The following is a 26,535-nucleotide window of genomic DNA, read 5'->3' on the forward strand; positions in this document are numbered from 1 at the left end:
CCCCCAGCTGTGCTGATTTGCGGGGCAGCCTGCCAGTCCAGTCACTTGCGATGCCTCGCGTGCGTGCCGGGCCCAGCTCACGGAGCGGGGGATGGGGCAGCCAGTTGCCTCCGTTCTGTCTCTGGGTCCGGTTCTGTGGCTGAGAGTGGTGGAAGGCCACAGCCTTCCCAGCTGCTGCTCAAAATCTGGGGTGGACCAAGGCGACCGCTCCTAGCCCGGGCCTGCATCCATCAGCTCCTTCTTCCTCCCTGTTTGTCCTCTCCGCCAATCGTGCTGCAGCAACTCCCCCCAACCAGCACTGTCCATCACCCAGGCCACCGTTGCCAGTTCCTCTGCCAGCAATGGGGGATCTACCCGGGCTAGTGCGCCTTTCCATCGCGCTGCGCATCCAGCCCAATGACGGCCCTGTTTTCTTCAAGGTGGACGGGCAGCGCTTCGGCCAGAACCGCACAATCAAGCTGCTCACCGGCTCCTCCTACAAGGTGGAGGTGAAGATTAAGCCTACAACACTGCAGGTCGAGTGAGTGTGGGGCGCGCCAGGGCAGGGGGCAGGGCAATGGTACCCAGGGGTATGGGAGGAGCGCAGAGACCTCAGGGCATCTCTAGCCTCCTGGCAGCACCCGGAATAAGGGCAAGAGGTGATCACCCTCTTGCCCTAAGCTACTCCCCCGCCCTGAGCTTGTCATGCTGCGTTCTTGCTTCTTTCCACCCGCCCCAGAAAGTCCCTTTAAATCTGCAACAAGGAGCCAGGGTTTGGGAGGGCTTTTGTGGTTGTGTTTTGGGGTTAGCTTTGTTTTGATTTCTTGTAAATTACTCTTCTGAGTGCCTACAGCAGGGAACCACAGGTAGACAGGGTGGAGCAGATGGTAGAAAGACACGGGAGGGTTTCTGCCACCGCAATCTCATCTCTCCTCTCCTGAATCCTGTAATCACTGCTGCTTCTACTGACAAGACTGACGGGGATAAGAAAGGCTGAGGAATGAGCGATCTCAGTGGACAGATAGTCGCTGGGTTCCCTGAGGGATGGTCTCCATGACTCCTTCCCGGGGTTAATGGCAGCTGAAGCATCAGGCGCAAACTACCACCCCACCCCACCCTTGCTAGGGCCTACTTCCATGGTTTCCAGTGCACTGTATCTTTTCTGTCCTTCCTAGCTGAATTTTCTCGTCAGCTTAGTGATGTCCCCTGTGATAGTTAACAGCATCTTCACAAGAGGGATGTAAAACAGTGCAGTGACCGAATGAAAAGAAATTCCCACATGGGTCTCAGTTTCGTTGTTGTTGTTGTTGTTGTTACTCTGATAAAACACCCTGACAAAAATCAATCGAAGCAGGGTTTTGTCCTCCTCACAATTCACGGTTACTTATAGCTAGAACTTGAAGCAGCTGGTCACATTACATCTATGGTCAAGAGCAGGGGGCCGGGATTGATGCATGCATACCTATGCTCAGCTGTTCCTTCCTTTTCATTGGTCCAGAGCCCAGCCCATAAGTTGATTGATATTTTACACTTTTTAGAGGGGTTCTTCCTACCGTGATTAACCTAAATCAGGAAATTCCTCATAGACATGACCACATCGAGACAGTTCCTGATTGAGAATCCCTTCCCAGGTGATTCTGGACTGTGTCAAGTTGACAACTGAACCTGGCCATCACAGGGTCCTGAGACTTGTGTGGCATCTGGTTTGTAAGAGAATAAAACAACAGTAACCTATTCCCTAAGATATGCTGAGGGAGGAAGGGGCTTTGAAACCAGCAGATACTTCTAGTTCATTTGAATTAAGTAAACTCACTTTATTTAGCCTCCTAGACACAAAGATCTGTAGCCACACATCGATAGTTTCTGATGTTCCCTTCCATTCAGTTCACCAGTCTCCCTCCCAACTTCCACCTCACTGCTTCCTCATTGTCCTCACACTGCCTAGTTGTCTCTGCCCTTGTAGGCAGGCTTTTCCTCTCATCTACGCTGTCAATCTTTGCCCTCATAGGCACATGTTATTTTCCCTTTTGGGGGAGCAGGGTTAGTTCTCTGGATTTCAAGCTAAGCAGAGTTGGTGCTGGCAAACTTTTCTCTAATTACGCCTAAGTTTTAATAAGGATTTCTTTGGTGTTCTAATCCAGTGACTCCCAAAATGAGTTCATATCAGAATTCCCTGAAGGGCTTGTGGAACTAGTCAATTTGGGCTCACCAGAGTGTCTAGTTTGATATCTCCAGGGTGAAGCCTAAATGTTTATATTCTGATAGATCCTCAGTTGATACCCAAAGTTTGCATTGAAAACATTTATCTGGATATGAAGAAACAGTGCCACTGAAAATTACTGGGATGCAGTTAGCCTGGATGAAAATCTTTGATCATTGGATCAAAAATTTAAAAATAATAAAATTCATTTTTTAGGTCAGAGCTATTTGAAACTATCCATATATATGCATTACCTAAATTTACCAGTGCCAAATTACATCCTAGACCAGTGGGATCCTGATCTCTGGAGTTTGGGGTCAGTTTGGGTATAGGTGGAATTTTAATTCAATCAGTGACTTGAATAAGAAAAGAGCTCTTGTATACGAGAATACTAAAGTTAAGCTAGAGAGAGGAAATGGTTGGTCTGCGATCAATCAGTCATCTTACTGCTTAGCCGGACAACTCTGATGTCCTGGACTTTCTGAAGTTCCTACCATGTCTTCCTTTAGCCAAACCCTATAGGTTTTCTCTCTAGGATTTTGGTCCAAACTAGAAGAGGATGCCCAAGCAAACTCCTACCATCTATGCTCAACTCAAGTTCATTGCAGGAACATTTCCATTGGCGGTGTGCTTGTCCCACTGGAGCTGAAGTGCAAAGAGCCTGATGGAGAGAGAGTTGTCTACACAGGCATGTATGACACAGAAGGAGTAGCTCCAACCAAAAGTGGAGAGCGACAACCTATCCAGATCACCATGCCGGTAAGTCCAAGTTGGGCCCATAAGAGCATGGTTTCAGAACAAATAGAAACTACGGGGGGGGGGGGGGTGGCGTGAATCACTACCTCCTTAAAAAATAAGGAAAGATGCACAGGAGTGAGTTGCTATGGAAACTGGATTCAGATTCCCCTCCCGGACCTGTGGAGAGGGAGTGATATTTACCGAGGCTCTTTTGCACGACAGATTGACCTTCCAGACATTGAAGATGCCAGGTAAATGGTTCTGGGAGAGTTAATAGCTGCGTTGCCATTTCCTCTGCTGTGATTCTACGTGGTCCACAGTGCTTTGGTTGTAACAAACAAACAAAAAAAAAAGTTCTCTAACTGACCTTTTGCTACTTAGTGCACTCTAACTGGAGGAAGCTAAAAAGTGCCTGCCATAGTGAACAGTAAGCATCTTAATTTGGCCATATCCAATGCGGACATCCCTCTGTATCCATGGGCTTGGTTGCAAGGCCACTCACAGATGTCGGAAGCCATGGATGATCTTCCCGTAAATATAACGCATGCCCTTCCATGCACTTTAAATCATCTTTGGATTATGATTGTCATGTAAATACTTCTTGTATTGAACTTTTCTCAGGGAATGATGACAAAAAAAAAAGAGTGAGTGCGTATTCAACACACACACACACACACACACACACACACACACACAATTTTCTTCTGAGTGCTTTCAGTGCAAGGTTGGTTTATCCCTGGATGTAGGGCCTATTAACCCAGAATGCATGTGGATATCATTAAAAAAATATTTATCACCAAGGAATATTGACATCAATGAGATAAAAGGATAGATCTGACAAGGAAAGTTAATTGTGCGTGCACACAATGTAGATGATGCAGTAAGCTTGCTAAAATGTAAGACTGTGAAAACGGGACAGTCTCTTCCCTCTGAGAAAGCAATCTTGCATTACCTACTCCCTTGCCTTTAGAGGGGAGATCACAGACTTCCCCAAATATCCATATAAGAAAATTTTTCTGTAGGCCCGGCTAGCAATCAATCAAGACACAAACACTTGTTATATTTTAAAATAGCCTTACGTTAACCTGGGATAGGGCAGACATTAATCTTCTAAACTACCTCCCATAGTGGGGCAGGTGTGGGATTCCTGTCTCAATCCCATGTCACTGCTTTTAATAACTTCTATCAAGTTACCTCCCATCCATAATCCCAAATATTTGTTAATGTTTTTTCATCTAGGCCAGATTCTCCACCTATTCTGTCCATGTGTTTTCCCTCCAGCTAACCCATGGCAACTTTTTTTCTCTTCCCTTCAGGGTCTCTCTTCCTTCTCCTTTTGGCAGTCCTTTTTTTCCCCAGAATGCCTCTCTCTCTAAGCCCCACCTATTTCCTTTGCCCTGCCTAGATGAGATGGCTTTTTATTAAGCAAAAGGTTGGTCACACAGACAGCAAGTAGTAATGAGCATTAAAATAACATCAGACCATCCCCCCAATACCATATCCAGTATTTTTTTTTAATGATGGGTGAGTCAGGACCAAATAAACTGACTCATTTGGAGAGACTCCATCCTGATGAGGATGGTCTGTGGCATCCCCGTGGAGAAACAGAGCGCTAAGACCTAATCCACCCCTCATCCAACAAGACCTTAAGGCCTCCAATGTACTTAAAACAGCTACAACAGTAACATAAGGAAGGAATCTAGGGGACCTTTTTTTTTTTTTAGTGCTTTATTTGAACTCTTTTTTTGTAAGGAATTCTATATTCCACCAGAGAGTCAACAGAGGAAAAAAAAAATACAGAACACATTAATATCCCCAGGAGACAACTGTTGTCAATATTTTAGTCCATGTTCTTAGTCCATGTTCTTAGAAGGATGTTTCTACTGTGTCTTTGGATACATGCATGCACTGGGCATCATTCTCTGCCTGGGCTTTTATGTACACATGCAGCCAAAGATGTACCTGTGGGACATGATTTTGACATCTATTGTGTGACTGCATCAGTATCTCCAGATACCTACTGGTGATGTCCATTTCTCAGTAGTATAAGAAAACTACTTTAAGTTTTAATCACTTGTGCCAAGTTATTGTTTACTTGGAATAGATTTCCAGAAGGAATGGGCATGCTGGAGAATTTTATAGACACTGACCTCTAGGAATGCAAGAGCAGTCTGGACAGATGGCTCGGTGTCCTGTCACCCCAACTGACAACCCAAGTTCAATGCCCAGAGACCTCGTGGTGGAAAGAAAGAACCTAGACTCAAGCTGTATCATGGCGCACATACCCACACACAAACACATAAGCAGTACATGATAGGGCACTTAACAATGATAATAATAAATAAATGTGTTTTTAAGACACTTTTAAATGTTTCAACCCTGGTAGACTATTTTAACTTTGTTTTGTTTTGTTGGGTTTTGGCTATTTTGTTTGTTTGTTTGTGTTTTTGTTTTGTTTTGCTGTTTTTCGAGACAGGGTTTCTCTGTGTAGCCTTGGCTGTCCTGAACTCGCTTTGTAAACCAGGCTGGCCTCAAACTCACAGGGATCCACCTGCCTCTGCCTCCCGAGTGCTGGGATTAAAGGCATGCACCACCACGCCCGGCCCAACTTTTATGTTTCTAATGACTGTTGGCTTGAAATATTTGTCATTTTCACTTCCTTTATAAATTATATTCAAAGCTTTTATACTTGTCTCAACCTGTGTATCTCACTGACTGTTATAAATCCTTAAGTCATCTCTTACTATATTTTGAATGTGATTATCATTTATTATTTGTGTTAACTTTGGTCACAATATAAATTTAATTTTTTAAATGTAGCCCAACATATTAGTCTTTCCTCTTATGGCTTTTGCAGTTAGCATCAATCCAGAATGGAAAATCTTCCCTAATTCTGAGATTAGTTATGCATGCATGTATACACAACAAGATTTATATATTTTCACTTGAATTCTCACGGTTTCATTTGTGAAATTTCAGATGAATTACGTTTAAATATCATTTCAGTACATATTATTCTATTGGAAAGTAATGTACAAACTAATTACTAAAATAAGCTGAACCTAAATATTTTATTTTATTTAATATATTAATTAGTTTAATATAATCAGATTACATTTAGGATTTTTATATTCACTTCTTGACTTTTTGGCTAATTTCAAATGTACAATTTTTATATTATTACATTTTATTTATTATTTTTTCGAGACAGGGTTTACCCATTTAGCCATGGCTGTCCTGGACTCACTTTATAGATCAGGATGGCCTTGAATTTACAGAGATCCCCATACCTCTGCCTCCCCAAGTGCTGGAATTACAGATGTGGGCCACCACACCTGGCATTTATTCCCTTTAGTGGCAAATATTTGAGAATTTTCTATCTTTGGGGCACTGGGGGAAGAGCATTGAGAAAAAAAAATTCCTAACTTCATAGAACTTCTAATCCTAGGCAAAAAATATTTATGTATGTCTATCTATAATGATGTGAATAGTCACTGTTATAAGCCAAACATGACGGAGCTTGCCTAGTCACTGCACTCATGAAGTTGAGGCAGAATTGTGAGTTCAAAGCTAACTTATGCTACGTAATCAAATCCATACATGCACACACACAACAGCTGCTATTGTGAAAACATAGGGTCCTTTAGGAGGCTATGCCAGGAGTCTTATTTTAGCTCAAGATTAGGAAAGAAATAAAGGATGAGAGGTTGAAAGGAAGCTTGGCAGTAAAGAGCAATTGCTACCCATAACTGCTGGACCACCTCACCAGCCCTCAACTGCTACTCTTGAAGACCTAAGTTTGGTTCCTAGCTCCCACTCCAAGCAGTTCTCAACCACTTGTAAGTCAAATTCCAGAATTCTGATGTTCTTTTTGAACTCCACAGGCACCTGCACATAAACTCAGGTAGAAATATACACATACACGTTGATAAGAATAAATAAATCTTGAAAGAAGGATGGAGTCTTCCATTAAATACAATATTGTAGGTATTCAACTATGCCAGTGCACATGTCAGCTCTGGCTCCTTTTGCCAGTGGATAACACACTTTATTTTAAAATTCTTCTATCTCTTTATACACAAGTGTGTAGCTGATTATTTTCGGCTTTTGGCCTACGTGGAACGCTGCAATGAGCATCTGAGTATAATTCTTAACTAGAATACATGTTTTCATGTCTTTTAAGTCAATGACTAAGAGGAGAATTTCTAAGTCTTATGATAAGTTTTAACAGGAAATGTTTAACTACATAAGAAATGTCCATGCTAGAGAGATGGCTCAGCAGTTAAAAGCACATGCTGCTCTTCCATAGCAGCTGAGTTTGGTTCCCGGCAACAATATAGGGTGACTCAGAGCTGCCTGCAACTCCAGCCCTAGATCTGACACTCTGTTCCCTCTGTGTGTGTGTGTGTGTGTGTGTGTGTGTGTGTGTGTGTGTACATGAGTGCGTGTGTGCATGTGTATGTGTGTACATGAGTTGTATGTGCGTGCGTGCGTGTGTATATGTGTGTGTGTGTGTGTGTTCTGGTGCCCTGAAACTGGAGTTATAGGCAGCTGTGAGCTGCCTGGTGTGGGGCTGAGAAGCAACATCGGGCTCTCTGGAGAAGCAAATACTTGTTTTTAACCACTCAGCCATCTTTCCAGCACCTCAAGACACTACTTTACTATCCTTAGGATTGCTAACAAGATCCATTCTTCTCCTCTTGATAGTCAAAATGGCTGCTTTTTGTGTTTTGGATTTTTTTTTTTTTTTTTTTTTTTTTCTGATCAGTCAGTGTAGCTAGACATTTATTGCCTTTAAGAACCTGTTCAAAATCCTACCTTTGCTTTCACATACTTTTTGGGCCTTTATTTTTTTCTGTTGTTTATTTTGAAATAATATAATTCAGGTATGATACAAAGCAAAATGGTGTCTTTATATGTTTTCAGTCTGGTTTTAAGCAGTTTGGCTATCGTGCACCTAAGTGTTTTTTTTCTTTGTTTTGGTTTTTATTGAGAATCATTTAATTTATTGAATCTGTAAACATTTTGCCAACATTTGGAGTACGATGAACCTCTCTTTATTTTGCTAAAAACATTTTCTCCTAAAGCCACACCATTTACTGAAAGTTTTTAATTACAAATCAAAATTGTTTAATATTGGGCTATCTATGTTTATTTCTTAGGGTTATTTTGCGTTTGTGTTTTGCATTTGAGGTAATTCAACTAAGTCGTCAACTTCATTGGCAAAATTTTTCATAACAATTATTTGTCTCTCTTTTTCTTGAAGAATTCCAAATACATATAGGTAAGGAAGCTTAGTGTTAATCTCCCGAGCCTTTGAGACTGTATTCAACTTTCTTCCATTAAAAAAAATTAATGTGTTCTTAATTTAAATATAATTACACCACTTTCCCCTCTCCCTGCATCACTCTCCAGACACCTTCTCTCGAGCCCCTCCTACGTCCTCCACCCTCAAGTTGGTAGCCTCTTTTTCTTCTTCTATTATTATTGTTATATACATATATGTGTACATGTGTATGTAAAATATATATTTATCCAATTTTTACAATATATATTTATACAATATATATACATTACAATATATATGTATATATATACAATTTGTTGAATTGGTTTTGCTGGTGGTGTGTATACAATTTCAAAGCAGACTATCTCCATTAAATAACCAATTAGTGGGCTCTTCTCTGGGAGAGGCGAATTCCCCTTCTCTAGGCTGCTGTGAGCTGCCTGTCATTTTGTGGATCCTCAGAGAATTTTGAATACAGTGTCTTTATGTTCAATGATTCTCTTGAAATTTTCAGATGTGTATTTTGTTCTAAACTTCCGTCATCATATTTTAACTCTAGAGTTTTCATTACATACTTGCCTACATTGTATGTTTCTTTATTTTGCTGGGGATGTGTTTGTTTTATTGACTTGTTCTTTGTGGTACTGGATATTGAACTCAGAGCACTTCAAATAGTAGACGAATTCTGTACCACTGAGCTGTATGCCCAGACTTCTTTTTAATTCTTATTTTGAGATAGGGTCTTCTTAAGTTGCCTAGGCTGGCCTGAAACATTTTCATATTCCATACCCTAGAGAAGCCTTGTCCTCAGCTTCTCAAGTAGTTGGGGTCTCAGTATGGTACCACCAGACTGCCACTGATGATTTGAAATCTTTGATAAGCCCAACACCTACCTCCATTTATAAGGTTTTATAGGCTGATTCTCCCCTAAAGTGTACACTTCTATGTGCCGTTACAAGTTTTTAAATGATTTTAGAAATCAAACATGGTGGGTAACATTGATATCATGTCTCTTTTATTCTCCTGTGTATAAAATGTGTCCCTTCTCCAAAAGTTGGTACTTTTCAGAGGTTTTCAGAATTAGAATTTATTTTCATGGACTTAACTTGATGAACAAACTTAACCCCCACTGCCTTCAGACCCAAAATTATTGTTCTGTTTTTGACATGGTATGGCCTTGAAACCACGTATCTCTTGCTTCAGCATCTTGGGTACCAAGGTTACAGGCAAGCATCCCACTCAGGTAAAACCCCAAACTTCCTGAGTGTCACACTGGCCTGGTATGGAGAGTTTCATATCTTGTATCTACAGGTTAGAAATGCTTGGCCTGTATTACTGTGTTTTCAAGCTCTATCTTCCCAACAGCATGTTGCAGCTGACAGTTCTATCAGTTTTCCTATTGTGTTTGCTGATTTTCTAATACAATATCCCATGGCATGCAACAGTCAGACAATAAAAGATATTTTTTATTACATCTTGTTTAACATACACATTTGTATTATTACACATGAATACAATAAACTAAATACAGCAGGAAGAACCATGAGACAATCAGGAATTATATAAATGTTACATTCATAGTGATTTGGATATTTGTATTTGGCAATCTTGAGGTAAACATCTTTCCTATCTTGTTGGGTCTAACTTTCTGGATGAAAATCAATATCTATCATATCTCATCTCTATTAACTTAAAACATCTATCTTGATCTAAAAACATCTTAATCCCTAACCAAATAAACTTAATTGTAAGACTAAACTATCTGGTCTTCAACCCCATCAGAGACTTGAGAAGGAATAAAACTTAAATACCTGAGTGAACTGGAAGTGCAGGTTAGCAGCTTCCAAAATGAAAAAATGACAGAGACAGTTTGCTGCCTGAACGGTCACCAAAAATTCTCTATAATGTTGGAGCATCATCTTCAGCCTTCTGGCCCAATATATCTGACAGACATATTTGAGAGACAGGAACAATTGAGGACTTGCTTATCCTGTCTTGGCAGAGTTTGGCCATTGACTCGGCCTGCATCCAAGCTTGACATTTTTTAGGCAGAATTCTGTCTGTGGAAGAAACTAGGACATTTTGCCCAGTGGCTTGTTTGCCACATTTAGAGCCATCTCCATAAGGAGGTTCTCTGATGCTCATCATCCTCTTTGAGGGCACCTAGATGTTGCCAGGAGTTAACTAATAACAGAGATTTTTATTTATTTACTTGTGTGTGGTCACACAATGCACAGTACACATGTGGAGGTATATAATGAGAGCAAGTTGGTTCTCACCTTCCACTATGTAGGCCTAAGAATCAAACTCAGGTTGTCAGGGTTGGAAATAGCCACCTGTACTCTCTGAGCCATCCTCCTAGTCCCAAATTGAGATTTTTTTTTACACTGAGATTTTAGACCTGCCTGCTCTGAGTTGCCCCTAAATATCCAACTTCACCATCATTTCTAAATTCTTAGATCTGCACTGAAAATCAGGAAAGGTCCAATTTCTCAAGTTTGGGACTACTGTTTATTGATTTTCATATGCACATATATTTTTAATATTGAGTCTTGACTCTGAGAAAAAATATATTTTTTTATTAATTGGTTTATTTATTATGTCATTACATCCCTGTCATAGCCTCCTCCTTCCTCTCCTCTCAGTCCCCCCCTCCCTCCCTTTTCCTCCATTCTCCCTCCCCTATTCCTCAGAAAAGGGGAACCCCATCCACCCACCCACCCCAACTCATCAAGTTGCATCAGGGCTGAGTGTGTCACTTCCCCCTGTGGCACAGTAAGGCTGTCCCACCAGGGGGAAGTGATCAAAAATCTGGCAACAGAGTCCACGTCAGGAATAGTCCCTGCTCCCCTTACTAAAGGACCCACATGAAGCCTGAGCTGCCTATTGGCTACATCTGCGTAGGGGGCCTAGATCTAGTCCAGTCTTCTGGGCCCTGGTTCTTTGGCTCTGTTGGTCTTCTTGTGGAGCTCCTGTCACCTCTGGGATTATCCTTTCCTGGACTTTTACACAAGACTCCCTACACTTTACCCAATGTTTTACTGTGACTGCTGCTGGGTTGAGCCTCTCACAGAACAATTCTGCTAAGTTCCTGTCTGTAAGCATAGCAGGGTATCATTAATAGTGTCTAGGGTTGCCTGTCTTCCATGGGGTGGGTCTTGGGGTGGGCCAGGCATTGGTTGGACCTTCCTTCAATCTCTGCTCTATCTGTTCTATCTTTATCCCTGCATATCTTGTAGGCAGGGTGAATTTTGAGTCAAGGTATCAATGGGTGGGTTGGTGTTCTCGTCCCTCCACCAGCTGGCCCTTGGAAGGGAGAATGCAATATTTTTCTGAATTTGAGTTAATTCACTTAATGTGATGATATGCAGTTGTATACATCTTCTTGCAAATGACATTATCATTTTTCTTTATGGCTGCATAAAATTCTATTCTGTTTATGTGCTATGTCCTATTGACCCATTCATCTGTTAATGGACATCCAAATGTGTTCCATTTCCTGCCTCTGTAGCTATAAACATGGATGTTAGCTTAGAGTCCTTCAGTCATATGCCCAAAAATGCTGTATGTGGGCCAAATAATAGTTCTATTTTTAGTGTTTTGAGATGTCTTTTTACTATTTCCTCACTAGCTGTGTAAGTTTACATTCTCATCAACAGTGGATAAGGGTTACTTTTTCTCCACATCCTGGCCAGTATACATTGTTATTTGTTTGTTGTTGTTGTTGTTGTTTGGTTTGGGTTGTTTTTGTTTGTTTGTTTGTTTGTTTGTTTGTGACTGCTATTCTGACTGTGGTGAGCTAGAATCTCAATGCAGTTTTAAGTAGCTCCCCTGGTGGCCAAGAGAATTGAACCATTTGTGAAGTAATTATTTGCCTTCTAACTGTCTTCTCACAAGGGCTGTCTATTCGGTTCATTAGCCCATCTTTTGATGGGAGAGTTTGGGTTTGGAGTGTTTTACTTTTGCAGTTCTTTGTGTACTCTGGATGCTAATATGCTTTGCTGTGCAGAAGCATCATAACTTCATGGACCACCATTTGTCAGCTCTCGAACTTGCTCTATGTGCTACTGGAATCCTGTTTAAAGACTCTCTGCCTGTGTCTTTTTAACTTTTATTTTGAGACAGACTCTCATTAAGTTGCCTAGAAAGGCCTGAAACATTTTCATCCTCTGTCCTCTAGAGAGGCCTGCTCCTCAGCTTCCCAGGTAGTACTTTCCCTGTGCTTTCCTCTATCCATTTCAAAGGTTCTGGGTTTTGGGTTTTTTTTTTAATCCATTTTGAGTTTGTTTTTATGGCCCATAAGAGATCTATTTCCGGTTTAAACCTAGCCCTGTGCACCAACCAAGGACAATATGTGCAGTCATCATCAAACCCCTACCCAGATCTATCCAAGGGACAGAAAATTCTCCACAGTTAAGTAGAGACTAGGGACTGACTTTCACATGAACTCTGGTGCCCCATATTTGGCCATGTCCCCTTAATGGGGAGGCCCGATGGCACTCGGAGGAAGGATAGCAGACTACCAAGAAGAAACTTGGTAAGTAAAGTTTTTCATGGTACGTATCCCTTGGACTAGTGTTTTGATATAAGTGAGTATATACCGTTTGTCTCTTTTTGCTTCTGGGTAAACTCACTCATTATGATAATTTCTAGATCAATCTATTTGTCCACAAATTTCGGGAATTCCTTGTTTTTAATAGCTGAGTAGTATTCCATAGTGTAAATGTACCACAGTTTCTTAGTCCATTCTTCTACTGAGGGACACTTAGGCTGTTTCCATGTTCTGGCTATTTTGAATTAAAGCAGCTATGAACATGGTTGAGCATATGTCCCTGTTGTGTGGTAGGGCATTTTCTGGGTATATTACAAGGACTGGGATAGCTGGGTCTTGAGGAAGCCCTATTCCCATTTTTCTGAGATAGCACCAGATAGCTTTCCAAAGTGGTTGTACCAGTTTGCATTCCCACCAGCAATGAAGGAGTGTTCCTCTCTCTCCACATCCTCACCAGCATGTGGTGTCAGTTGAGTTATTGATCTTAGCCATTCTGATGGGTGTAAGATGGAATCTCAGTGTCGTTTTGATTTGCATTTCTCTGATGACTAACGAGGACGAGCATTTCTTTAAGTGTTTCTCGGCCATTTGATATTCCTCTGTTGAGAATTTTCTGTTAAGTTCCAAGCCCCATTTCGCAATTGGGTTGTTTGGTTTTGTGGTGTTTAATTTCTTGAGTTCTTTATATATTTTGGATATTAAACCTTTGTCAGATGAAGGGTTGGTGAAGATCTTTTCCCAGTCTGTAGGCTGTCGCTTAGTTCTACTGACAGTGTCTCCTGCCTTACAGAAGCTTCTCAGCCTCATGAGGTCCCATTTATTAATTGTTGACATTAAGGCCTGGGCTGTTGGTGTACTGTTAGGCGAGAGTAGCATGGAAGAATAGGGAAATAGTAGGACCCACAGGGTCCTGGAAACCTACAAGAAGAACTTTATGACAGGCAGATCTGGGTCCTGGGGTCCTCCTCAAACTAAGGCACCAGCCAAGGAGAATATAGGCATTAAACTTCGAACCCCTACCAAGACCTAGCCGACGAACATGATATTCTCCACCGTTGAGTGGAGAGTGAGATCTGACTCTCACACGAACCCTGGTGCCCCTTTTCTGACCATGTCCCCTGGACGGGGAGGCCTGGCAGCACTCAGAGGAAGGATAGCAAGTTACCAAGAAGAGACTCGATATTCTAAGAACATATATAGGCGGAGGAGGTCTCCCTCAATCACAGACATAGGGGAAGGGAGAAGGGGGGAAGTGGGAGGGAGGGAAAAATGGTAGGAAACAGGGGAAGGGCTAACAATCTAGATGTAATATGAACAAATTAATAAAAAATGTAAAAAATATATATATATAATATATATATATAAGAAACTTGATACCCTAGCATCATATTCAGGGGGAGGAGGTCCCCTTCAGTCACAGTCATAGGGAAGGGGAATGGGGTGAGAGCAGGAGGGAGAGAGGAATGGGAGGATGCATGGGATGGGATAGCAAATGAGATGTAATATGAATTATTTTATTTTTCAATAAAAAATGTGTAAAAAGAAAAAAAAATCCTTGCCCTGTGAAAACCCAGTCTTCCCAGCATGATTCGTACCCTAGTTAGGTTTCTGTTGCTATGACAAACACCATTAGCAAGAACAGAGTTTATTTCATCTTACAGTCATCATCTGTCATAAACAGAAGTCAGGGGAGCAACTCAAGGCAGGAATCTGGAGTCAGAAACTCAAGCGGAGGAACACTGCTTACTAGCTGTTTTTCATGACCTGTTTACCCGGTGTTCTTATACAGTCCAGAAGTGGAAACACACACAATAAGATGGGACCTTGCACATAAATACTCAGGAAAATTCTCCATAGACTTGACTACAGGACAATCTGATGGAGGCACTGAGGTATTTGGGGTAGGGGTGTCTCTGCAAACACCATAGCCAGCAGAGTGTCTCTCCATGAGAGGCGAAAGGGGAAGAAAACTCAATAGCTGGTGTTCACTCAAACTTCAAGAGTTTGACCCTGGTGGTTTATTTTAGTCATATCTACATACAGCACAATTTGGGGGAAAAAAAGTTTCCTGGTGATAACTAACTCAAATCTTAAGCCATGATTATGTAGAAACTCCTGTAAAGTACACGTGACATCTAACATACTGATAGGTTCTATAGAGTAACTGAGAAAACAGGCTCAGGGTAAACAAGTTCAAGGTATGGGTCTGGGGAAGCTAGATATAGCACAGAGGTCACCAGGCTGTTACCCATGTCTGTTCCTAGTCTTGTGGACAGAAAACAGGTCATTCGTCTCTCCCTTTGAACAGACAGCCCTGTGTGCTGAACATTCCTAGTTCCTCTAGTACTTTTCTGTGGGCACAAGGACAAGAAAAACCAACCAGCACAATTTGTTAGAGGCTGTGTGTAACAATCGGGTCTTCACAACATCATTCGTTAAAGAGGCTGTGCCCCTCCCTTCACCCACCCCCCGAGAATGTTCTGGGACCTGAGTTAGTTACTTTTCTTGTTGCTATGACAAAATATCTGATTAAAGAAACCCAAATAAGAAGGGTTTATTTTGGCTTAGAGATAGCGGGCACAGCTTAGCCTGGCAGGGAAGGCATAACGGGAGCATAAGCCGGCTGATCGCAAAGCATCCCAAGTCAAGAAGCAGAGAAAGTGAACGCTCGTTTTCTCCCTTTTCTTTGGTCCTAGGACCCCAGCCTATGTGATGGAACTACCCACACTTAAGGTGAGGCTTCCAAATCCACAGGCAGACCCAGAGATTTGTTTCCATCATTTTCTCAAACCCCACAAGTTAAAAGGGTTCATCCATCATTCCATGCACCTTTATCAAAATTTAGGAGGCAGTAAGCTGTGGGTGTATTCTGATCTGTTCAGTTGTTCTACATGTCTTTTTTTTTTTTTTTTTTTTTTTTTTTTTTTGCCAGTATCATACTGTCTATGTCACTATGGCTCTACAGCAGTGGCTTTAAACTGTCCCAATACTGCAACCATTTAATACAGTTTCTCATGTTGTGATGATCCCCAACCATGGAATTATTTTCGTTGCTACTTCATATCTGTAATTTAGTTACTGTTATGAATCATAATGTAAATGCCTGATATTCAGGATGTCTGATCTATGACTCCCAAAGGGGCCGTGACCCATGATTGGGAACCACTGCTCTATAGTATAATTGCATGGCCAGGTATTGGTATGCATCTAGCATTGCTTTTTCTGCTCAGGATTGCTTTGGCTATTCAAGATTTTAGGTCCTTGTGAATTTTAGGATTGCTTTCTCCAGTTCTGGAAACTTTTGGCCGGAATTTTTAGAGGGATAGTATTAAATCTGTACATTCATTTCAGTAATATTGCCATTCACATACTTTTCATTCCACCTATCTATTGGCATGAAAGATTTTTCTATCTTCTAGTATCTATAATTTTTAGTGCCTTAAAGTTTTCATTTTAGAGGTCTTTAATATCCTTGGTTAGGTTTACTTCTAGTGTGTGTGTGTGTGTGTGTGTGTGTGTGTGTGAGAGAGAGAGAGAGAGAGAGAGAGAGAGAGAGAGAGAGAGAGAGAGAGAGAGAATGCATATTTATCTCTGTGTATGAATAGACATATAGATATTATGTGTATTCATGAGAAGATGAAAAGATAAAGTTAGGTATCTTCCACCATCATTCTCCATCTTATATTTTTCTTCAACTTTTATTTTGTTAGTTCTATGTGGCATTGCTGTTTTTTCCACATGTATGACAATGTCTGAATTGGAGTGACAGAGAGTTCTGAGTTAGCATGTGGGTGCAGGGAACTGAACCCAGCTCCTTTGGAGCCGTCTCGCCAGTCCCTCCATCTTAGTTTTTCAAACAGTCTCTCGCTGAATTCAGCACTTAATAGCTGATTACAATGGCTAGCCATCAAGCTCCGAGGATTCACCTGTCTGTCCCACCTGCATCCCCAAGCACTAGAGATAAAGATGTGTGTGATCATGTCCGGCTTTGCATAGGTACTTGCAATCCACACTCGTGTCCTCATGCTTGTGCCATGAGCATTTTACTGACTGTGTTATCTATCCAGCCCATAGGTATTTTTTCTAAAATTACTTGTATGTATGTATGCATGCTTGCATGTATGTATGTATGTATGTCAGAGTATATGCCACAGCATACATGTCTCCACATGTATCAGAGGACAGCACCATGGGAGGTGCTTCTCCCTCCTTCCATCATGTGAGTCCCAGGGATTGAACGCAGGGTGTTAAGATTGGAATCAAGTGCCTTTACCCAATGAGCCATCTCAGCAGCCTAGTTTAAGGAATTTTAAATTTCATCCCTGATTTGTCAACCTCTCAGTAGTTGCTCAGGTCTTTATTGTTCAATCTCATTACATTGTGTACTTTCTGTAGCTTATTTCCTATTGATTTCTAGCTTTTGTACTATGATCTAATAAGATGCAAGGCATTATTTTGATTCTTTTTCTTTGGTAGCCTAGAATGTGATCTATTTAAAGGATGGTTTCATGGGCTGCTGAGAAAAATCTGTTTCTGGTGAATGGACTGTTCTACAGACTGGTAAATTGACTGCTAAGCCAATTTGCTTTGTAGCATAGTTTACTTCTGAGGTTCCTTGGTTGACTTTTAGTTTAGAAAGCCTAGCTAGAGACAAGGCTCATATATCAGAGCAACCCACCATTTTCCTGTAAGGACCAAACAGATCTTTTAACTCCATCAGTATTTATTTTGTAAAATTGGAAACCATCTCCTGCACTAAGTGAAGGAAGCCACATTCCCCTGCATAGGTCTGCCTAAGCCAAATGGGACCTTCATTCTATGTGCCCAGCCTCCTGTAGTAGCCCCACCTGTGCCACACACACCCTGGGACTTTTTCTCCAGGAGCCCAACCCACAGAGCTCCCTGGACCAGTTGAGGGAAGATGGCTTTCCCTGCTTAGGACCACCTATCAAGACCTTAGTCTATACAGTAGTTTAACTCTCAGAAGATGAAGAGAAAGGAAGCCTGCAGCCTTCAATACTAGCCACACAAGGGGAGATTATTTTAGCCATACTAAGACTTTAACCACTTTCTGAACATTGTGCACACTTTCACTGAAAGAAGAAAGATGACTTGAACAAAAAATGAGAGCTGGAGAGATCGGTGATTAAGAACCTACATCAAAAATCTGAGGGATCCTTACCTCCCCTTGGTGGAGAGGCCTGGTGGGCACACAGAGGAAGGAAGAGCAGGCTATCCAGATGAAACCTGATAGGCTGTGGTCATTTGGTTGGGGAGGAGGTCACCTTCTGTCAGAAGTCTAGTGGAGGGGGATAGGGCAGAAGAGGGAGAGAGGGTGGGAATGGGAAGATAAAAGCAAGGGGATAACGATCAGGATGTAATCTGAATAAATTATAATAAATTTTTAATTTTTTAAAAATCTGCAGGATCTCAAATTAATGACTTAATGATATACCTTATGGCCTTGGGAAAATACAAAACAAAACAGATCCTTAAATATGTCTCACTCTGTGTCTTGGTTACTGTTTCATGACACACTTCCAACAAAGTGACCCCTCCTCCGACAAGGCCACACCTCCTAATCCTTTCCAAAAAGGTCTATCAAATGAGCACCAAGTAGTCAAACATATGAGCCTATAGGAGCCAATATGGCTCACTCAAACCACCAAACTGTGTATCTCAAACTCATGGGTCTTCCTGTTGATGCCTCTCTCTCACTTAGCCCTTTCTAAGACAGCATGGAAACAGATTCTGTCCACATGAATCCTCATAATGCTTCGCTGTTGGCCTTTGTCAGTAGCAATCTGGAGGAGTAAGGCAAGGAGACAGAGGTAGCTAAGAGGCTAGTGACTAACAGAGAAAGGAGACCCTACATGTGCAGTACCACATATGAAATTTGTTCCTCGTGCTATGTGGTCTAATGTTTGAAAGAGCTGCCACACTGATGTACACAAACACTTTAGCCGCCAATAAGAAAGAAATAATAATAGAATAAGAAAATGAAAATGTGAGCCAAGTAATGAAAGTGGGCAACTCACAAGAGAAGAACTGTCCCACAGATATATGAATATGATTTTTCTTTCACTCTTGGTAAAATTATGAATATATCAATGCCAAAGCTCAGCTATAAGATAGTAAGACTTTTCGTGTCTTGTACACTGCCCAAAGACACTCATCCTAGTAGTTTTGTGTTATGCTGCATAGCATTTTTGGCAAACAAAATTTTCATCTGAGAACAGAAACATTTTGACTTCACACCATGTCGTTGTTGTTGTTGTTGTTGTTAGGAATTTACAGTGCTAGCCAGGCGTGATGGTGCACGCCTTTAATCCCAGCACTCAGGAGGCAAAGGCAGGAGAACCACTGTGAGTTCAAGGCCAGCCTGGTATACAAAGTGAGTCCAGAATGGTCAAGATAACATAGAGAAACCCTGCCTCAAAAAACCAAAAGAAAAAAAAGGGGGGAATTTTACAGAGCTGCAGAGGGGAGGTAGGAGTTTATAGCTTTTGCTTTCTAATCTCATGAGCAAAAGGCTCACTCTGTCACTGTTTAGGATGACATTTGCTACAGACTTTTTGTCAGTGCCCCATAACAAGTTTGAAAAGAAACTTTCTAGTTTGCTATCGTCAGAATCAATACTACATTGTCAAAGTTCTTTCTTGTACCTGTTCATATTATTACAGTCATGTGTCACTTAATGATGGAGCTATGTTTTAAGACATGGTTCATGGAGGTAAAGAGATGCACACAAGTTTGGTTCCTACCACCCACACTGAGCTGCCTGTAACTACCTGTAATTCCAACTCCAGAGGCTCCAGCTCCCATTTCTACCCTCCACATGAGAAAGCACATTGACGTGCTTGTACACGTGCATGCACATACACACACATTACATTTTAAAAAGTAATAAATACAGAAAAGAGAAACTGCATCTCTTGCTAATTTCATTGTGAAAATAATCACTCACAATGCTGAGGTGGCTGTGGTGTCACAGTGCAGTGAATGTCAGTTCCGTTATCACCCAAACAGATATTTAATACACAGCTATACCGCCCTCTCATTCTTCATTCTGTTAAAAATAAAACTTCTTGGTCTTGACAGCCTTCTTGAATATTTCTGAGCTTAATTAATATTTTGAAAAACAGAAACAGTACACAAACTTACATATAAGGCCATGGCATTTTCTATGTAAATCTTTATTTATAATTTATTTGTCAGGTTGTATTGTTAGGGTGATTCAGGGTGATAAAACAAAGCAGAAATGTTTCCGTCTTTGTCTGAAGGAATGTGTGTAGAATTGGTATGTGATTAAAGATTTAGACCTATATTCAATCTCTCCCCCCTTTCTGTGTGTGTGTGTGTGTGTTGTTGTTGCTTATGTTTGTGTGGATGTATGTGGATGTCCATTTGTGCATCTATATATGGAAGCCAGAAACTAACATCAGATGCCTCCCCTGATCATTCTCCCCCTTATATTTTAGATGGGGGGACTCTCACTAAATCTGAAGCTCATCATTTCGGCCAGGCTAGCTGGCCAGTGAGTTCCAAGAATCTGCCTGTACACAAGATCCGTGCCCAACTTTTTCCATGAGACCTGGGGATCCAAGCTTAGTTCCGAATGCTCATGCAGTGGGGACTCTACCAGTGGATCCATTTTCTCAATTCAATTATTTTAGTATATAGGACTCTACTAAGAGTTTGTGTCTTTCTAGGGGAAATGTATGCCTCTTTTTTCTAATTTTCACTTCTATTAAGTGTGTGTGTGTGTCTGTGTGTGTGTCGTGTAGGTATGTATACCCTGGTGTATGTGTGGAGGTCGGGTAACAACTTTGTGTAGTCACTTCTTTCCATCTGCCTTCATGTGGGTACCAGGAATAAAAAAAAAAATAATAACTTGCCAATAACTTCATGCTAAGTTCTTCAATGAACTGGGTGACGCTGCCAGACCAATTTATCATCTTTATGGAAATTAGTACTATAAAGTCTTCACACTACACAATGTATAATCATGCCCTAATTTGCTTTCTTATCAATGACATTGCCAATTTTTATTGTTCTCATTCAGTTGTTGAGAATTTATTGATTTTTTTCATGCAGTTATGACAACACATACAAGATCTATGTAAACTCAAGCCAAAGTCTCATCATGGAGAGGAGAGGTCAGCACAAAGTCCCATCCTTAGCTGAAGAGCTAGCTATTGGCAATCAATAGCTGCTGGCAATGGCAGAGTCAACCTTTTTAAAGGTGTGGCCCCTGGTAGGTCAACCGCGCTCCAGTGGACACACATCCAGAAGTGTATGGGCAACACAAACTGTGATTGATGGGTTAAAACAATAAAAGAGATGACTCACCGGGTGGTGGTGGCGCACGCCTTTAATCCCAGCACTCAGGAGGCAGAGGCAGGTGGATCACTGTGAGTTCGAGACCAACCTGATCTATAAAGCAAGTCCAGGACAGCCAAGGCTACACAGAGAAACCCTGTATCAAAAAACCAAAATAAATAAATAAAGAGAGAGAGAGAGAGAACTCAAGTTGGATGGACAGGGAAGGAGGGTGGATCTGAGCGACGTTGAGAGATTGGTGAATATGGTCAAAATACATTGCACAGAATTCTCGAGAAACTAATAAAATGAGGAAAAGGTTTATCAATTTTAGAAACACATTTAAAATGGTAGATTTTAATATCATTATTTTTCCCATAAGAGACGATGTACCAGGAGGGAGAGCCGAGCCTATATGGTGAGTTTCTGTTCTCAGATAGATGAGAAAGAAAGAAAGGGGGAAAAAGTCTGAGCTGGATAGTAAAAGGACAGGAAGTGGAGCTCCAAATAAACAGGAAGTATTAAAAACTAAGGCCTGGGAGAGGTGGAGATGTGTGGGTTTAACAGCAGTGTAGCTCAGCATGACTTTGCACTCAGCAGTAATCCAGCAAAACCAGACCAAATGAAGAACATAAACTAATGCCTTGTGTATTTGCCATGACTGTTCCTTTGTGTTACTGCCTATCCTTCCTTACATTAAGACTTTCAGAGGGGAGAGATGGCTCAGTGCTTAAGATACTCATCCAAACTACCAAGGGTTCTAGGCCCAGCACCCACATGGAAGCTCACAACTGACTCTAAGTCCAGATCCAAGGGATCCAATACCCTCTTCTGGCCACTGTGAGCACTGAACACAAGTGCTTCACAAACATACATGCAGGCAAAAACACCCATACATATAAACCTAAAATAAACTTTAAGAAAGACTTTTCTCTTTTTTTGCATTTTTAAAGTATATTTTATTGATTCATTGATATTACATCTCAATTGTTATCCCATCCTTTGTATCCTCCCATTCTTCCCTCCCTCCCATTTTTCCCTTACTCCCCTCCCCTATGACTGTGACTGAAGGGGACCTCCTCCCCCTATATACGCTCATAGGGTATCAAGTCTCTTCTTGGTAGCCTGCTATCCTTCCTCTGAGGGCCACCAGGTCTCCCCATCAAGGGGACGTGGTTAAATATGAGGCACCAGAGTTCGTGTGAAAGTCAGACCCCACTCTCCACTCAACTGTGGAGAATGTCCTGTCCGTTGGCTGGATCTAATTTAAATTTCTTTCAGTAAGTATAACAAGTTTTATCCTACTTGTGGTTTGTTATACTGTTCATTTTGTTTTGTTTTGTTATTTTATATCCAGCTCCAATTTCAAAAAAAAAAAAGTTTAGTTTGCCCTCATTTATGTGGCATGTGGCTGCTTCTCTCAGCTGTTTGAAAGATAGTTTCATAATAAAATGTCTTACCATTAAAATATATACTTTATAAAATACATTCCTTGGCCAGAGATACGGGTAGCAGTTTTGCCCTCAGAAGGCAGAGGAAGAAGGATGTTTTTATTTCAAGGCCAGCTTCAGATAGGTGGAGCTACGTAGTAAGGTCTTATCTCAAAATAAATTAACTATTATAATTTAAAATTCAAATTTCAGTTACAGTTTATAATTTACTTGTGCTTAACAGTTGAAAAACTTTCCAGTTAAGATTCTTTTATGCGTGTTCTCACGCCTTATTAATAACTTGAGTTACTCGATGAAAGCTATGCAAACCCGTCACCCCAATGCCCCACCATTGTCATAATATTTCCTTAACAACGGATGCCTGGAATTAGAAATTTTAACTAATTGGGTAGAAAACTGGTATCTCCGTAAGTTTGTATTTATTTAATGGCTACTGTATTTGAATATTTTCCAAATGTTAATTGTAGTTTTCTTTTTTTTAATTTTTTAAAATACTTACTAATTTTACTTTATGTGTATGTGTGTGTGCCCTAATGTGAGAACCCAGAAGAGACCTCAGATCCCCTGGAACTGGAGGTACAGATGATTGTGAGCTGCCATATGGGAACTAAACCCAGGCCCACTGCAAAAGCAACAATGCCTTTAACCATTGAGCTATCGTTCCTGCCCCTGTAGTTTTCTTTTAATGAACTGCAATTCTAATAGTCTTAGTAATTCATACCAATTCATGTAATATTTTATTTGCTTAACACATATTTTCATATTACTATTTGGTTAAAAACTGCCAATGCTTAGTTTGGTGGGGTTTAGGTTTTCTTCTCATAAAATTTTAAAAATACAATAAGCGCTTAGAAAAACAAACGTATTCCACCGGTTTCCAACAGTAGTATATAGGCTTAAATTGGAAATTAGAATAATACTATCCTGGGTTTTAGCTTTTACTGAGGATCAACCCAGAGTCTTTCTTGTTTGCTAAGCAAGCATTCTACCACTGAAATGCACTCCAGGTCCAACACCATGCTCCCATTATTGTACTGTAAGTGAGTCATGTAGGAATAAAAATAACAGAAAAATACGTTTTAGATTGCTATATAGTAGTCTGTTCTGTAAGTAAGAATTTTCACGTTCAGTTCTTCGCCTCTCTGCACTTTACAGCATCCTATAGAAAGCACAATTTTTGGACACACATTCATTCACACCTGACTTGTACAGGGCTCCTAATTAAGTTCTCAATGGTCAACCTTCCTGTGGCTTACTGCAAATGAATATTGATTTTTTTAAAAAGCACAATGGCCTACGGCTGTAATCCCGGCACTCTGGGAGGCAGAGGCAGGCAGATCTCTGTGAGTTCGAGGCGAGCCTGCTCTACACAGTGAGTCCATAACAACCAAGACCATACAGAGAATCCCTGTCTTGAAAAACCCAGGTGGGGAAAAAAAAGAAAAAGAGAAGAAAGAAATAGAAATAGGAAGCAATAAACTATGCGACATCGCTTACAAATAATAAATAAACTGGTGTGAAATACACAGTTCGAGCCAGGTGTGGTTACGCACGCCTGTAATCCCAGCACTTTAAGAGGCGGAGGCAGACAGAGTGCTGTGAGTTAGAAGCCAGCCTGGTCTACAAAGCAAATCTAGGACACTCAAGGCTACACGGAAAACCCTGTCTTGAAACAAACAAACAAAAAGTATACAGTTCAATGTTTTTGGCCCACATCAATCAGGATACAGATTATTTTATCATTGTCCCAACATTCTCTCGCACATCCTCACCATTTTCTCTCATCATAGGCCCTGGATAACCATAGATGTTTTCTGTCATGTTAGGTTATATTTTATCATGTAATTTTAAAGTAATTGGAATCTAGATTATTTTGCTTATAGTGTCTAAAGATCCAACCCTCTTCTCATCTTAATCTACATGCCCTATTGATTGATCAGGCACATGGCACTTTACACATACACCAAAACTTGCCTCCATCAAGCAAATAGTTGATTCTAGCCTGCAGTTATTATAAACAAGCTACTCTTTTGTAGGTCTTTAGGCAACGCCTCTCTAGAAAAGAGATACTTCTCTTCAGAGCCAGGAAGTGTGTCGACTCCCGCAGTATCATCCCATGTTTCACATTAGACAAGTTTCCCACAGGAAAGCTCAGCTCTTGCTTTGGGACCAAGTTAGCTGATGAGGCAATGGTGCAGGGGTGAGTCCCGAGCGCGCCTTGGAAAGCTCCCGGCGGAGCACCTGATCACCCTATTCCTGTATCAGCTGCAAAGCGTAAGAGTTCCCCTTGCTCACTGCCCTTCTCTCTCTGTCTCCTGGCTCTAGGAGAGTCTAAAAGTCCTGCCAAGTCAGTCCCTGGCCTTTCCCATCATGGGAGGAGCAGCGGAGAAAATAACTACAGACATAATGCTGCTTAATGCCAGATCCTCTAAATAGCTACAGAAGGCAGTCATCAGGAAAACCCCAGGCCACTGGAGCACCTGTGGCCTTTTGGGCATCCTATACCCTCTCTGTGGCTACAAGACAAACACATCCTTATGGCTCAGGATCCTGTGCGGTAATTTTTTATTGAACCCTTCCTTCCAACCTTCTAGTAGAATGGTAACTTTCGTTCACACGGACATCGGGACTGGCCTCAAACTCATGGCAGTCTTTTTCTCTCAGCCTTCCATATGCTGGGATTTCAGTGTAAACATCATACCCGATTGAAATATAAACATCTTAAGAGCAAGAATGACACCTTACACGATGTTTCACATGTACAAGGTACATAATAGGTACTCGTCAGTTCAATAGTGCCATATCTAAACTTGAGACATGGGTGCAGACTCCTTACTTACACAACCTCAATATTTGACAAAATAAAGCTCCATGAATCCAGTGCCTTGGAGCAAAACATCCATGGCTGTCATCTTCAGCCAAATATTCTCCCTTGGATTGAAACTAATGATAAAAGGATAATTATTTATACCTTACGTGCAGATACATGACATAGACACGTTCTTGTACTACTGTCTTTTGAAAGAGAACCCAAAAGGTGGCCAGCCAACACTATTCTCTTTCTTCTTTTTCCAGTTCCCTTTTGTGGTAAGGGGAATTTTAGAAACAGCGCTGAAATTGTGAGGGTCTAAGGTTGGCTTTTCAGAAGACTAAACTTGGAAAACAAGATAAATGCATGCGGCAGTCCAATGCCAAAGAGATCTGCGGAAAATATCTCCAGTAATATAGGAATCTAGCTCACAAAGGGAAATGTGTAAGCTTTGCAGACTGAGAGATGTGGCTCCTGGGACATGATTATCAGGGGCTGTGTCGCTAGCTTTAGCCGGCACCCACAGCTCGTGGCAGGATGAGATTTTAATGGGCGGCTTTCTTCTTTCAGTTCACAGACATTGGGACCTTCGAGACAGTGTGGCAAGTCAAGTTCTACAATTACCACAAGCGAGACCACTGCCAGTGGGGAAGCCCGTTCTCGGTCATTGAGTATGAATGCAAGCCCAATGAGACACGCAGCCTCATGTGGGTGAACAAGGAGTCCTTCCTCTGAAAATGGCTCCCTGTCACGTTGCTCGACAATCTCCAGAAATCTACATTTAAGACAAACCAGCACAAGCCTTAACCAAGGCATACCACACCATGGCTATTTCCCAATGGCCTCCTACCCCCAGTTACTGTGAAAGTGTGATTTCCCCTCTGATACAGTACCTGTGGCATCAAAGATGATGTCACAACCCTGAAAGTTCTCCTTCCATTAACCCTATGCAGATGTTCCTGCATCTATCCATGCTCAGTCATACTGTCTGCCAGTGTGACTGGAGCTCAGTGGGACTAGCAGGTTTGTCCTATGCCAGAAAGTTCCACAGAAGGACCATGGTGTTTTGTTTTCAAGACAAGCAATTCCTCCTTTCCTGTGTTCATTGTTAAATTAAAATAACAATGTGCTTGAGTTCCCGATGTGTGATGGTGTAACATGTAGCATGCAGTGTTTGTGAGCATCCAAAGCCAGCTT

At 41.3% G+C, this 26,535-nt stretch overlaps 1 protein-coding gene across 2 annotated transcripts; it reads left to right on the forward strand.

The window, feature by feature from the left end:
- Cnrip1 (cannabinoid receptor interacting protein 1) lies at positions 1–26,535 on the forward strand. Of its 2 annotated transcripts, none has more exons than XM_051164990.1 (3): positions 1–520; positions 2,788–2,938; positions 25,909–26,535. In XM_051164990.1, the coding sequence occupies exons 1-3, from the start codon at positions 342–344 to the stop codon at positions 26,071–26,073; spliced, it is 495 nt and encodes a 164-aa protein (XP_051020947.1). In that variant the 5' UTR covers positions 1–341; the 3' UTR covers positions 26,074–26,535. The 2 variants fall into 2 exon arrangements, with proteins under 2 accessions (XP_051020947.1, XP_051020948.1); XM_051164991.1 differs by having other exon boundaries at positions 397–488.

This window comes from Acomys russatus, chromosome 22, assembly GCF_903995435.1.
Source record: "Acomys russatus chromosome 22, mAcoRus1.1, whole genome shotgun sequence".
Taxonomy (NCBI): Eukaryota; Metazoa; Chordata; class Mammalia; order Rodentia; family Muridae; genus Acomys; species Acomys russatus.